This window comes from Triturus cristatus, chromosome 7, assembly GCF_964204655.1.
Source record: "Triturus cristatus chromosome 7, aTriCri1.1, whole genome shotgun sequence".
NCBI classification, from domain to species: Eukaryota; Metazoa; Chordata; class Amphibia; order Caudata; family Salamandridae; genus Triturus; species Triturus cristatus.
The window spans coordinates 1,357,543,558-1,357,558,080 of NC_140590.1; the positions used below are offsets into that span (position 1 = coordinate 1,357,543,558).

The window sequence follows — 14,523 nt, forward strand, 5'->3', positions numbered from 1 at the left end:
AAGACCTGTTATTATTCACTCTAAGTAACATTAAAAGCCTAAATGTAACATTTATGGCCTAATAAGGTTTAGCAGCACCGTGGGGAATAATCTGGTACACCCTGCTAAAACAGATAAACAATATTTTGATAATAATTAATTACTTCATAAGCAATGTAAGCCACTGAGCTCAAATGGGCTGTGACAAGGACTTAGGTGTGCAATTCTGCATCAGTATGGTTGGTTGTGATTACGTAATATCTTTCTGTCTCTCCTTATCTGTCATTTTAAATCTATCTATCTATCTATCTATCTATCTATCTATCTATCTATCTATCTATCTATCTATCTATCTAGCTATCTAGCTATCTATCTAGCTATCTTGTCAATTCGTCAATCTAGCAGATGATCTGTGTTTCTGTTTATCCATCTAGTGATAACTGCAGTGGCGGCTGGCACAAGTAAGCGCGGCAGGGCTCGCCAGCCGGGGAAGCTGACAGAAGTTAGAATAGGTGTTATTTATTTATTTAATTATACCTATTCCATCGTCTGTCGCCTTCCCTCCTTCCCACCCTGCCTCTGCCCTGCCCCCCCACGTTTACCTGTGCCGGCTGCCGCTGGATAACTGTTGAACTTTCAAATACGTGTGGCCTAATCCACTGGCCAAACTGTAATGTGTCAACAAAGCAAAACAGCCTGAGCCTTCCTAGAAGGGCTAAATTGGAGGCTTCCATCGACAAACATTTTGAAAATAACGCGGACAAATTTTACAGCAGTTTCCCCAAATAGCAAAATATTTTGCATGAGGTTAAAAGGAGTGGGGCATGCAATATGACTCATCCTATTATTTTTTGAAAATTGAAAGATTTTTTTTACTTCTGTGTTCCCCTTCCTTATGTTTCGTTCTCTGTGGAACCATAGTAGATTATCAATATCAACTTTGTGTTACATATTCAAATTAACACCAACTTAATTTTGCAGTTGGGTACGGGGCCTGGATCAGGACAAGCAGGAAACAGATGTGCATTTCAACTCACTGACTGGAGAAGGCAACTTCAACTGGAGGTTTGTGTTCCGCTTTGACTACTTGCCCACAGAGAAGGAGATCACGTACAAGAAGAAGGAGTCCTTTTTTTCACTGGAGGAGTCGGAGTTCCGCGAGCCTGCTGTTCTGGCTCTACAGGTGTGGGATTACGACCGGATTTCGGCGAATGACTTCCTAGGTTTGTCTTTTTTTTCTTTTTCCAATTAAAGACCGGTGATAGTAAATGTATCTATGGACTTTAACGCATGTATGTTAGACTTGGCATAGTTTCCCCCTAACCTTTTGCCTTCAACCCTCCACATTAGCCGACTTCATTTTTGCTGGCTTGAGGACCCTGCACACTTTACCACTGCTAACGTGCTTGCACTCTCTCCTTAACACCTGGTAGAATTGACTTATACTCATTTGGCATATTTAATTTAAATTAAATCCTATAAATGGGCCTGCAGCACTGATTGTGCCACCCACATAAGAATTATTTTAAACATGTCTCAGGCCTACCTTTGCAGCCTGTGTGAGCAGTTTTAAACTGCTGTTTCGACCTGGGACAATGAACCTTTTTCCAGGCCCAAATCTTCCTTTTAAACACATGTAAGTCACCCTTAGGGTAGGCTCTGGAAAGCTCAGAGGGCTGGATGCAGTGTATTAAAAAAGATGGACATGTATTTCCATGTCCTGGTAGTGAAAAACCCTTAAATTCATTTTTCACTACTGCAAGGTCCACCTCTCCCATAGGATATAATTGGAGTTAATGTATTACATTTAATAAGTGATACCTTTCTAACGGAAGCAGATCCCCGGGCCATGTTTGGTGTCTTCGGAATTATAATGAAAAATTCCCCCAAAAGTTGGATTTTAAACTGCAATTTTGAAAATGTCACTTTTAGAAAATTTACTAAAAAGTATAGAAAAAAGTGATGGATGGAATGCTTAAATTAATCTCCGCCACTAGTAATTACTTGTGACCGCATCCCAATCCATTGTTATTTTGCAAATGTATGGTGGACAAAAAACGATGGGTTGGGATGCTGCCTGAGTGATGCGACCTGAGTGATTCCCAGTGGCTGAGATTAATTCTAGCATTCCATCCATCACCTTTTTGTTTCGCATTTTAAGAGCTATAATTTTTCTGGGTATGCCCAGACGTGGGTCCCAAGCTCAATGTTCCACTGGAACCAATATATATATACCCGTCTGAAAGCCCTAACAAGGTCAAAACCAGTCCTAGGTTGCTTGTGTTCCAGTTCAGGGACGACCTGGCCTGGCAGTTTGGGTTAGACTGTTCCCATGAGAAAAATACTCCAGTCTGATATGCATATGGCTGGGTCCAAACTGAGGTGGCATGGAAGGTGAATAATGATGGATTGGGATGTGATCTGAGTCCTTGCCAGTGGCTGAGATTAATTCAAGCAGTACATCCATTAACTTGTTGTTTTTGCATTTGACACCCTAAGTGTACCGGGAATTCCCAGATGTGGGTCCCAGGCTCACTGTGCCACTAGTACTAAGTTATACCTGGCTTAAGAGCCCTAACTAGGGTAAAACTGTTCCTAGTTTGCTTGTGTTACGGTTCAGGGGAGACCTTGGTTAGCAGTTTGGGCTGGTCTGTTCCCTTGAGGAACAGGAACAGGGTCAAGGCTGATTTGCATATGGCTGGGTCCAAACTCCTGTGGCATGGTGGGTGAAAAATTATGGATTGGGATGTGGCCCCAAATGATTGCCAGTAGCTGAGATTAATTCAAGCATTCCCTTCATCACCTTGTTATTTTTACTTTTAGAAAGTTGGCATTCTCCTACATTAGCCATTTAGTGCCTACAGCCTGTCACTGAGTCACACGACTGGGTGTAGTTGGCAGTTGGGCTTTGTGTATTCCCTCAGACAGCCACATAAAGTATAGGGCTTATGTGTGCCTGTATGGCAATTACTGGCAGGATAGGAGGGCAGAGCAGGGAGTTACCACAAAACCAAGTACAGTAGCATTGATGGATGTGTGAGAGAAGCACACATCTCTCTATCTAGTTGCCTACCAATTATAGGAACAGATGGGAAACCAAAGACTTTTTGGACTTATGCTGTATTCGTAAAGAAAGTCATCCTTTATGGAAGAGAAAACCTCACACGCATAATAGTGTTATGCTTCATCATCGGTATCCTCTCCCCTCCTCGGTAGGTAAATACCACCAAGGGAGGCCCCAACCTTCTCGAAGACTTAAATAGAAGGAGAGAGTTCTTGAATAAGATTAACTGAACAAAGACGGGATTCATATATTTAAAAATACCTCAGTGCTGCCAGGTTATTACCTTTATTCAAAGGCTCACCGGGTATCACTACAATCTTGAATGGGTATAATGAGAATAATGGCTCAAACCTGTTACTCATCTGCCAACATGTTTCTGCCCAATGATAATAGCCAAAACGGTCTGGGGCATAATTCATGGCTAATGGATCCCTTCCGAAGTATTTGTGACTTCTAACAGTCAATTAACAGTCAATTAAATGTAAAATAGAAAAAAGGTTCAAACTCCCTCTAAACCCAGGTGAATCCTACCTGGTTCAGGTTCTAATCTGCAATAGATTCACTGTACTTTAGGGGATACTTGCTTCCTGGTCTTGAAGGGGTTGGTGACCTTTGTAGTCACACATTCATCAAAAGGTACAGCACGCTTGGTTACCTACATGTGCGCCGTTCCAGACCACTGGTACCTGTGCGAAGCTGGGCACAGCCCTACGTACACTTGAATAGGCTGTTTCCTGCATCCATACATAGGGCTGCATACTCCCTGTAGTTAGTCTGAAGCCAGGGCAGGGAAGGCATGGAACCTGTGCACTTCAAAGGAAAACCTCTAGAAGCTTCTCCCACTTCAAAGGAGGCACCTGGTGGAAATATTAGACTCTAGATTGCAACTCCTATGTACATTTCTGGAACTGTCGAGACTCTGCCAGGAAGAAGGACTGCTGTGCTGCGGAAAGGACTGCCACTCTGCTGGACTGCTGCCCTGCTAGACCACTGCCTTGCTGAATTGATGCCTTGCTGAATTGCTGCCCTGCTGCTCTGTTGCCCTCCTGCTTGAGTCAGAGGGATTAGACCTGCACCTGAGCCCAGGACTCCCAGAGTGACTCGAAGGACTAGTCTACTTGCCTCCTATTCAGTGCCACAGGTACATACCAGGCTCCCAACCACCTTAACAAGCACCGAGAGCCAGCTGGATTCAGCCTCTGACCCCCAACTGGCGCCCCTCAGGTCCTGGACCGTTGGTGAGGCCTCCGTGGAGCTGAATTTCAAATTCTTGGGCAGTTCGCAACAGAGAAATGACCTGCTGGCCCCAACACCTTCTCACTCCCACTGCCCACCAACATGAAGTTCTATCAACCCAACCCTTTGTGCTACAACATCGACCGTCTATGACGCCAGGCCTGCTCATCGCGCTACATCGACAACTGTCCTCGGTGCTTCACTGCTTCTCGTGGCCACCTCCATTATGAACGGGACTCTTTGCGCTGGACTGAGAATGTAACTTTTCAGTTGGACCAACCTGGTCTCTGTATCAGATACATGCTCCATCGTGGTTGGCCTGAACTTGTGACTTCCTCCTGGTCTCGTATGACCAGGTAGCCGCAAGTGACACATCAGGCTTTTTGGCTCTATTTTCACTTAAATATTTCAAATTGCATATCTCTGGTTCTACTGATTAGATGTTTGTCGTTTTGGTCTTGATTTATTTATTAAATGTTGCACCATTTTTTCTAAATTGGTGTGTGATATTTCTTGTGTTATGTTTTCACTTCATTACTGCTTGAAGGGCTGCATAAATACTTGCCTCTAAGTGAAGCCTGACTGCTCAGTACCAAGGTACCAGAAGGTTAATTTGGGGTTTGCTTGTGCCTCACCCTGACAAGGACTGCATTTGCTGCTTGAGTAAGGGTTCACGCCCCTCAACAGTAACCGAATGTCTGATATTGATGATCAGCGATGAGGATTAGGACTTGTGTATGTGCAGTGACATGCAGTAATTTTGTGTGACACTGACAATCCCATATAAATACCATTAACTCAAGGCCAAATTTACTAACATGTTGCGTCATGGATGCACCCCTTTTGGGGTGCATCCATGATGCAAAATACAAGTAGATATTTACAAAGCCATGAAAGAGATGATTTGCGCTGCCTTGCGTGGCTTTGAAAAAAAATGTAACGCAATGCAGCGGCTTGCGCTGCATTGCATTACTTTTCATTCTAGGAGGCATCCATGGGTGGAACATGGGCGTTCCCATGCATCCAGCCATGCATGTCATGCAATCCCTGATTTACAAAGGTTTGTATACCTGAGATTGTGTGAAATGACTGCACCTCACAGAGGATGGTGTAACAAGGAGAAAAAACTTTTTTTCTCCTAGTTATATCCTCTTGCTTGTTAAGCACAAAAACAATTCTACTTGTAACTCAGGCACCCTTGCACCATGGCGCAAGAGTGCATGCATTGGCACTAGGCTATGAGAGAGCAGAAGTGCGCCATATCTTAATAAATACGGTGCATTTCTGCTCTCTCTCTCTTTCAAGCAACGCGGCACAGCAAGTTGCCTTGCTACACTGCGTTGCATGAAAGGTTAGTAAATCTGACCCTACATTTTTCACAGTGTACAAATGGAAATGTAATGCAGGGAAGTGTAAAAAATAATGATAAATTATACCTATGCATAAAAGGTATGTATATATTTGTGCGGTAGGAAATGTAAATTTAGGCAAAGTGTGGCAAGAAAGCAGCAATAACTATGTACTTCTCATGAAATGTACTGTTATATTACTGTACCTGTGCTCACTGCAGTGACAGTAAATGTTCAATTTTGAATTCTCCTGACTGGTCAGTTTATCTTTGTTCGACTGATTTATTTTATCTGTTCTGTAAAGCTAGTCAAAGGGGTGATCTATACCTCTCTTTGAAGCTGTTTAACTTGTCTGAGAGTTGCATGGCACAGGGGAATTTCAGGGCAAATTCCAGACATTTTGGTCCACAAATAAAACGTTAAGTTTAGTTGTTTTAGGGAGTGCAGGTCATGCATGAAGAAAGAATGTTCAGGTAATGGTGGACATGTAAGTGAGGGTAAGATCTAGTCCTGCAACACCTCTGCTTCAAAAGATCAAGAGTGCAGGAGCTCCTTCTAATTACCATATTCTCACCCCACAGGCAATATTAACTTATCCTGTAAGAGACAAAAAATACTGGACTGGCAGTACTCCACATGCCCTCAAGTGGGTAGTGTTTCCAGGTTATCACAGTGAAACATATTCCTTATCCTTAATGGTCATCCAACAGGGTAGACAGACCCTGTTCTTAACACAATTTATACACCAAGGCCACTTGCTCCTTATGCTCCCTCCCCTCTTTCTCAGCTGCAGCCACAGCCCTCTATATAAAATCAAACCACTCTACCTCAAACAACCCAATCAGATCCACCAGATCTAAACAGGGAAGTTCAAAATACCGACAATAAACAATAATATAGAGAAGGAAGGGGATATGTCTCTGATGAGTATGGTCCAACTCAACAGTGAGAAGATGCTCCGAACACTCAGCTTAAAAGACATGCTCTTCTTCCCCAGACAATTGGTGCTTTTTTGACCTAGTCCCTGTTAGAGCTTTCATCCTTAGGGTGGTCTTTCCCCAACCTTTTGCCTGATTACCTCCATTTTTTGCTGTATCTTTTTGTTAGCCTTAGGACTATGAGCATTTTACTGGTATAACATTAGCATGTGTTCCTTTACCATGCACATAATTACAACCCAGATTTTACATCGCGTACCACTACTACACATTTACATTCACTCAGATGTGAAATACCTTTACCAGGCAATCTGCTACCACTCATTCTTTTACCACGCTTAGTTACAGAAAAATCCAGTCACAGTCTAACACTGCCCCGTACTGTTTTAAAATGATACAAAAATTGTTATAGATTTATGTAAATGAAAGATATTTCTTTTTTAAAAAGTTATGTTTATGTTGATCGCAGGTTTTCTACTATTTTTAAATAATATATTTCTGAGGGGAGGCCCCCTCCTTTTTTAAATTACTCTTAAAAATATATCAACTACTTACCTCATATTTACCAATACAAATACATATGCGTTGTAAAGACATGCTTGGTAAAAGTAATTGTGATGTAAACAATGCATTGTAATTGCATTTCGTGGTGAATACTTCGTGGGAAAGGCTGTTTCCCACTTTACCACTGCTATCCAGTGCTAAAGTGCATGTGCTTCTCTTCTCCCTTAAACATGATAACATTGGTGTATACATAATTGGCATATTTAGTTTACTTGTAAGTCTCTTGTAAAGTGGTATACAACATACCAAGGCTCAGACATTTCCAGAGTGGCGTGCTTTTCTTACCCACAATACCCGCTATGCCCTGCCAACCTCAAACTTTGCCTGCAGTCATGCTTTTTCCTTGCATTTCTGTGACATAAAGTTCGTGAAAACGCAGGGATCCAGGAAATTCCTACCACCCAGTGCTCCCCTATCCCACTTGCGTGGCTGGTCCTAGTGCCTTTGACAAGAATGGATCAAATCAGGGTCAATCGTAGTCATGGCAGGGGACTCCCATTGATCTTGATTTGATCTTTTCCTGTAGCTGTCAAAAGGGCAAGCCACACAAGTGGGGCATCGTTTTAATCGGGAAAAGTGGGGTATTGCTGGATGGTAGGATTCTTGTAGATTTCTCTGTATCTCGGAACTTTCCATCAAAGAAATATAAAGATAATGTGCTATTCCCAGGTGGCGGCCTACCAAGCCCAAAAAGTGCAGCAATTCACAATAGCAATTGGGACGATATTGGTCTTTAGCCCCACTCTCCTCATTTGTGTGTAAAAACAGCACCCAAAATAATAAAATGTCATTTTGTTTGCCATTGGGATGGTATGCACAAAGACTGTTGAAGCATTAGGGGTGAGGGTCAGACTCACCCCCTCCATTTATATATATAAAAATATTTCAATGATATTGCCATTTTGTTTGTCATGTGACATTACGCGCGAGGGCATGTTGGGTTAGAGCTGTATAATTACCCAGAACTGAACAGTTTCAGTTGTTTTAAGGTTTGGGTTATTAACCTTATGCCCCTTGAACTGAAGGTCTGTTAAGGGAAGGGCTCTCTCCATTGCCATGGAAATAGTCATGTCCTCTTCCACTGCCTCCTGATGGGGACGCTGTTTCTTTTAGAAACTACATTTTCTTTTTCTTTTTCTGTCAAACTGTTTCTGTTTTCCTTATATTAAGTAATTTCTGCAAAGCCAGAACCTACTTTTCCTCAATTGTTATAGTTTGGCTGATTTAGGAGTTAAGCTACAGTTAAATATGAGTTAAAATGTGTTGCTCTTGCTATCAATGGCAGTAAAAGACAACTTGTAAACGAACTGAACATGTAGAAATTACATTTGGAGGAGTACATTCTATCTCCCAGAAATTCTCCCACTTTTTTGTTTTCTGTAGCTCTAACTCGACCCAAAGGTATCAGATCACTTTACATCGGCACCAGTTGCGCTACAGACACCTTAATTTTTGTTATGCATCAGGAGATTAAGTGATTTGCCCAGAATCACAGGATGTTGAGCGTCTCTGCAAAGACTCAAACCAGGTTCCGCTGATTCGAGATTGACCACTCTAGCAGTTAGGCCACATCCTCTCCCTTCATCTAGGTGCCGATTTTTGTTTCCACTCCTAATTCTACAAATGAATCACCAAAGGCCCGAAAACGAGTTCCGGGGGCACACAACAGCTCGCCAGCCATCCAGCTTCTCTTCCACTCTTATCCCATGTTCCAGATAAATTGACTGCCGACGCGTTTCAAGGAACAAACCCCTTCTTTGGGGCTCTGTAACAAAGGGCAACACAGAATCACTTCACCTTGGCAAAATTACTGCTTTTATTCTTTCAATGGCCCCCTAGTGGGCCACACTTGTGACGTGTTAATTTATTAAAGGCATTGTGGAACTTGTATTCCGAAGCGAATCACAATCTCCTCTGAGTGGGTGTGTTTGCCCATGTTCATTAATACACATATTGTCCTTATAGTAAGGTCCAAGAACAACGTGTAAGTGCCAATAACGCGGCTCGCTGTGCCGTTTCAGGTCAAAGACAGTCCAGACCACAGCCTCTCTACTCCTTCTGTCTCACGAGATGGTGCTCCCCATCGCGGCTCGGAACCGCGCACAATGAATCACCAAAGGCCTGAAAGCTAGTTCTGGAGGCACACAACAGCTCGCCAGCCCTCCAGCTTCTCTTCCACTCTTATCCCATGTTCCAGATAAATTGACTGCCGACACGTTTCAAGGAAAACACCTCTTCTTCCGGGCTCTGTTACAAAGGGCAACACAGAATCACTTCACCTTGGCAAAATGACTGCTTTTATTCTTTCAATGGCCCCCTAGTGTGCCGCACTTGTAACATGTTCATTTTTTAAAGGCATAGTGGCACTTGTATTCCGAAGCGAATATATAAATCTTGACACTAAACAATAACGATTTTCATACTATGGCTTTGTAAATTTCGGAAATATTCTTGATGGGTCGTGGGTGTTCCATATTTAGAGTGATTTTCAAACTTGAAGCCCACTTTCAATCCCAAATACAGCCATTTGCTTTTCACTATGCATTCCCAATTGCATTCAATGTAAATTTACCAATAATATAATTATTTTTTACGGATTCTGTGCAAACATCGACAAAAGTTCTAAGAACAAATCTTTTGCAAAACAGAAAAATGCATCTCTGAATAGGTCACAACACTAATCTTCACACCAATCTTCATATTAGAGTATGTTTTTAGAGGGAAGAATACATTTTAAAAGAAGTAACATACTCTGTTGTTTGTCACACATACTGGCCGTATATGCATTAAAAACACAATATAATCCAAGTATACATTTTTTGCCTTCATGTTCTGTAACCACATTGGAGTCAGCTCAAGTTATCTTGAGATCAGTTGAAATAGTAGACCTGGTGAAAAACTTTAAGGACAATTTTGGCATCTGGGGAATCAGGGTGACTAAAAAGGAGACAGAAAAATACCCTGAAATACTGTGTCTTCACATTGGAGGGAGCGTACAGATAGAAAGCAAAAATCCATCTTCAAAGAGACACAAGAAGCTATTTCCCCTTGTTACAACTCTTAAGACGTATTTCAAAGCGCTAGAACAGTGATACTCAAAGTACGTCCGGGGCCTTCATGCAGCCCTCCTGACTTTTACATGCGGCCCCCTGGGCAGCAGCAGCACTGGGCTGCTGTTTTCTCGAATCAGCACTAACATGACATTTTTTTTAATATATAGCAAGCACTTATTTCAAGGTTAATTGCAGTTAGGGAAAGGAAGTAACCAGGCCCTTAACTTTAGGATAACCTTCATTTTTAAAGACAGCAAATGAGTACCAAAATGATAGTCTTTTCAAAAGTCAAAAAGTGTATTTCATTGACCTGTAGAACTAATTCACCTTAGTAAATCAGATTATAGCAGTGCATTCAGAAGTATTTTTCTTGAAGTAAGGTTTTTCAAACATGAATTTAGAAACGTTCATTCCCTCCCCTCAACCTGACAACAATGCCATTAGTGATTACATCCAAGCACAGGAGATGGTTTTGAACGTTTTTTCTCTTATATGTGATAATGTAGAAAAAGGAGGGAAATTGAAATATAACAATTTCCCAGGGTCATGTAATGTGGTCAAGTGGAGAAGCCGGGTTTCATTCCAGGTTTTCTGGTGTCACATTGCGCAATTGAGTTCACTAAATGTACATGCTTTGCTTCCCCTACACCGACTTTACACCCCCATCTGGCCCTCGGTCACACCAAAGACTAAATTTTGCGGCCCCCGGGAAATTGTTTGTGAGTGAGTACCCATGCTCTAGAAGGTGGTCATCTCTGACTCTACTATCTTATATTTTCAGTAGCACTAGAAAACTAGGCAGACTGAAGTTGGCTTGCATCAATTTTATGAGGCAGGGTGGATTAGAATCCCTAACTACATTTTGCGACTCAAAAAAGGGCCCTTTTGGCCAAAAGACTGTCTAAGGATCCTGTCTTGGAATGTAGCAGGGCTCAATAAATTATTACAAAAAGAGGAGTCTGCAGAATTACTTAAAAAATGGGAAATAATTTGTCTCCAAGAGACTTGGTACCTAATTTAAATTGTTATCGAGAGCATCACATTTTAGAAAAAAGACCCTCAGGCGCTTTGGCAGTATATGTTTCCAAAGCAGTGAAGGCCAATGTATTTAAAGTGAACCTGTCAAATATTCTCTTGCAAACAGTGGTATTAAGTAAACTTTAAATTGGAAAGAACAATGTACGAAAACAACTACTTTTAGAACACATGGAGAACTTGATCCACACATATCCATGCTACAAGTGATAATTACAGGACATTTCAGTCTGCTTGTATTAAATAATTCACAAATTGCTTTCCAAAAGACTGTGTCCAGCCCCCTAAAAACACTGGAATCAAGGCACCTTACAGATATAAAACTAAGATTTACAGGGTAAAGAAATAGATGTGTGTCTGTAATTTCTTCCTAATCCCTGTAACATGTTGTGAACAGTTTAGAAAAGTGGTCCATATACTCACTGCTCTCATAGAAAGGTCAAAAGTGACCACAATCCTACTGCAATTTCCTTACACCTGTGCTTTAACATGCAGCTGGACTGAAAGTTATTGGGAACAAGGAAGGTCTTTCTCAAATGTAGAAGGATCAGATGGGAGGTCGATGTGTTGGAGAGACTAACTTCATAAGAAACCAAGGGCCACATGGAAATTCTTCTTACTAACACCATGGGAACTCGTATTTTAATACTTTGGCCAGAGGTGATTAGCGAGTTTGCAAAATGTGATGACTAGGGGGAGCTCCAATTGTAAGTCACAGGAAGCCCTTCATAAAGGATGGTTACAGGAATACAGGAAAAGGCTGTTGTAGGCAAAGAAAAAATATAATGAGACCCAATGGCAACTTGTTTACAAAATGGCAAAATCAAGATATCAAAGTATATTCTGGAGATATATATTCAACTTTGAAGAAAGCACCAATCAGGTTACAAAACAATTGAGCAAGCACATCTGATTGGGAGAAGCACATTCGCCAAATCTACATAAAAAATAACAGTGATCAGGCAAAAACAATGGACACAGAATAGATCTGTTTAGTATTCTAACCAGGTATGGTAGCCTCAGGAATTATGACTCAAGCTGTACAATCAATTCTTATGACACCAAACTAGCCCTAAAATGATGTAGATCGAATAGTGCCCCGGGACCAGATACCCAAGGTGGCCCGTTTAAAGCAGACATTGACTACTGAGAGACCTGGCAAACTTCTTTATACAAGGCATCTTTTCAGCTATCAATCACAGTGGAATCCTGTTGTGGATCAATTCCGTGTCCCCTTTTTAAAAAAGGGAACAGGCCAGACCCAACTTGTTATTGATTGATAGCTTTATTGCACACTGATGGGAAAGCCTATGCCAGGAGCTTACTGAAAGAAATAGGAAGGTGGGCTGAAAATAAGAAATTATTAATTTTTTTCAAATAGGCTTCCGACCAAACTATAGAACCATGGATAACATTGTTACATTGTCATATTTGGTGCAAAGCCAAAAAAACATGGCAGTCTGGCCAGCCTGCCCTGGGCTACATCACAACATATGCCTAATTAGGAATATGGCTGATGGAGAAGGGAACGGCAAGACATCAATTAACCATTATAAAACACAGAGATGCTTCCTTGTCATTTGGCCTATGTAGATTGAATGCGAAATTACGGAGTCCTTCAGCCAGCACTACTTTAAAGATAACAAAAGCAGAGCTTCTCTCTTCTCCAATTTATGGTCAACAAGGGTTTCCTGGGCGTTTTCCTCCTACTCTGGATTTAATACAATGTGATACTATTTAGAAACTCTTGTATTTACTGAAATTCTCATCTAGAACTCAAATACGTCTAAAATTTGGCTTTGACAAAGATATAGCCTGTAAAGAATATTATATATATATATATATATATATATATATATATATATATATATATATATATATATATATATATTCACTGAAAAAACCATAGGTTTCACACATGTTATAGTTAGCGGAAATTTTACTGATAAAAAACCAATGAAATTGCCCCGTTATAGTTAGTGCTGGCAACTATAACTCACGCGACCGCAATCCTCTGCTGATGCTAATACTGTATTTAGACACTTATTTGCCCATGTCTTCTTCCATACATTTTTAGCTATACATATATTACAAATATTTTTTTTTATAAAGACACATATGTCATCAGCAGAAGATTGCGGTCGCGTGAGTTATAGTTGCCAGCACTAACTATAACGGGGCAATTTCATTGGTTTTTTATCAGTAAAATTTCCGCTAACTATAACATGTGTGAAACCTATGGTTTTTTCAGTGAATTTGCAAGGTTTTTTAAATGCTAATTCCTAACTATAACCTGTGTGAAACCTATGGTTTTTTCAGTGAATTTGTACGGTTTTTTAAATGCTAAGTTACTTTACGCCATTCGAGGCGTGCGCGCCCACTTAACGCAGTGCGTTCCGTGCACGGTTTTTATCAACTTTAATAAGCCCTGTACATTTGGTGGACTTCGGCCACCAAAAGCACAGGGGGTGGGGTCAATGTGGATAGTGTTTTTTTTATTTCGATTTTATAATTTCATGTTGCCAAAATATAGTTTTTTTACTGATGTAATAAGCCCTGTACATTTGGTGGCCTACGGCCACCAAAAGCACAGGGGGTGGGGTAAGTGTGGATAGTGTTTTTTTTATTTCTATTTTTTACCGTACGCTTACGGTAAGCGTACGGTAAGCGTACTCGGCGAAATTGCCGAAAAAAAAATAAAACCGTTTTTGCTCTTGGGGGATGTTTGGGGACTCCCTCAACATGACTATGTGGGAGGGAGTTGTCAAAACAGCCCCGTAACATGTTTTTGGGCATCATGTTTGATAAATAACACTCAGTGCGAGAGACAAAATGGCGGACGCCGCTTCCTGGTTTCGGCCGATTCGAATGTTTACTAAGATCTAAGAGCCAATCAGAATCGCGCTCGCGCACGCCACCGTACGCGTACGGTAAGCGTACGGTAAGCGTACCGTAAGCGGGCTCAGATATATATATTGATTTAAAGGCTATTTTCTCAGAATCTACTGAACAGATTTACACCAAACCTACAAAAGGCACTTCCTTGACATAGGGACTACCTCTCTGCCAAATTTCTAGTAATTCTGTTCAGCCGTTCGGGCTGTAGCTCTGTCTAAAGGTCCTATGGAAAAATGCATGGGAAAAACGCGTTTTGGGACCCCCCTTTTATCTCAGCCCCCGCTTGACGAATCCCCCCGAGACTTTCAGGGTAGGAGCGGAGCGTAGCGCCCCACCTATTTTGAGAAATTCGCGAGGATTCATCGACCGGCGCCAAAGTTATTCAAAATAGAATGTTGCGGATTTCC

General features: G+C 41.4%; 1 protein-coding gene and 1 long non-coding RNA gene across 2 annotated transcripts in view; one reads left to right on the forward strand and one right to left on the reverse strand.

The window, feature by feature from the left end:
- LOC146812054 (fer-1-like protein 4) overlaps positions 1-14,523 on the forward strand; it is a 1,053,957-nt gene that overhangs the window by 1,009,844 nt on the left and 29,590 nt on the right. Inside the window, exon 42 of the mRNA XM_085619061.1 lies at positions 961-1,202. Coding sequence (XP_085475187.1) covers positions 961-1,202 — 242 coding nt within the window. The remainder of the gene's footprint in view (positions 1-960; positions 1,203-14,523) is intronic.
- Positions 1-14,523, reverse strand: part of LOC146812056 (uncharacterized) — a 156,805-nt gene that overhangs the window by 70,996 nt on the left and 71,286 nt on the right. The gene's annotated exons all lie outside the window — the stretch shown is intronic.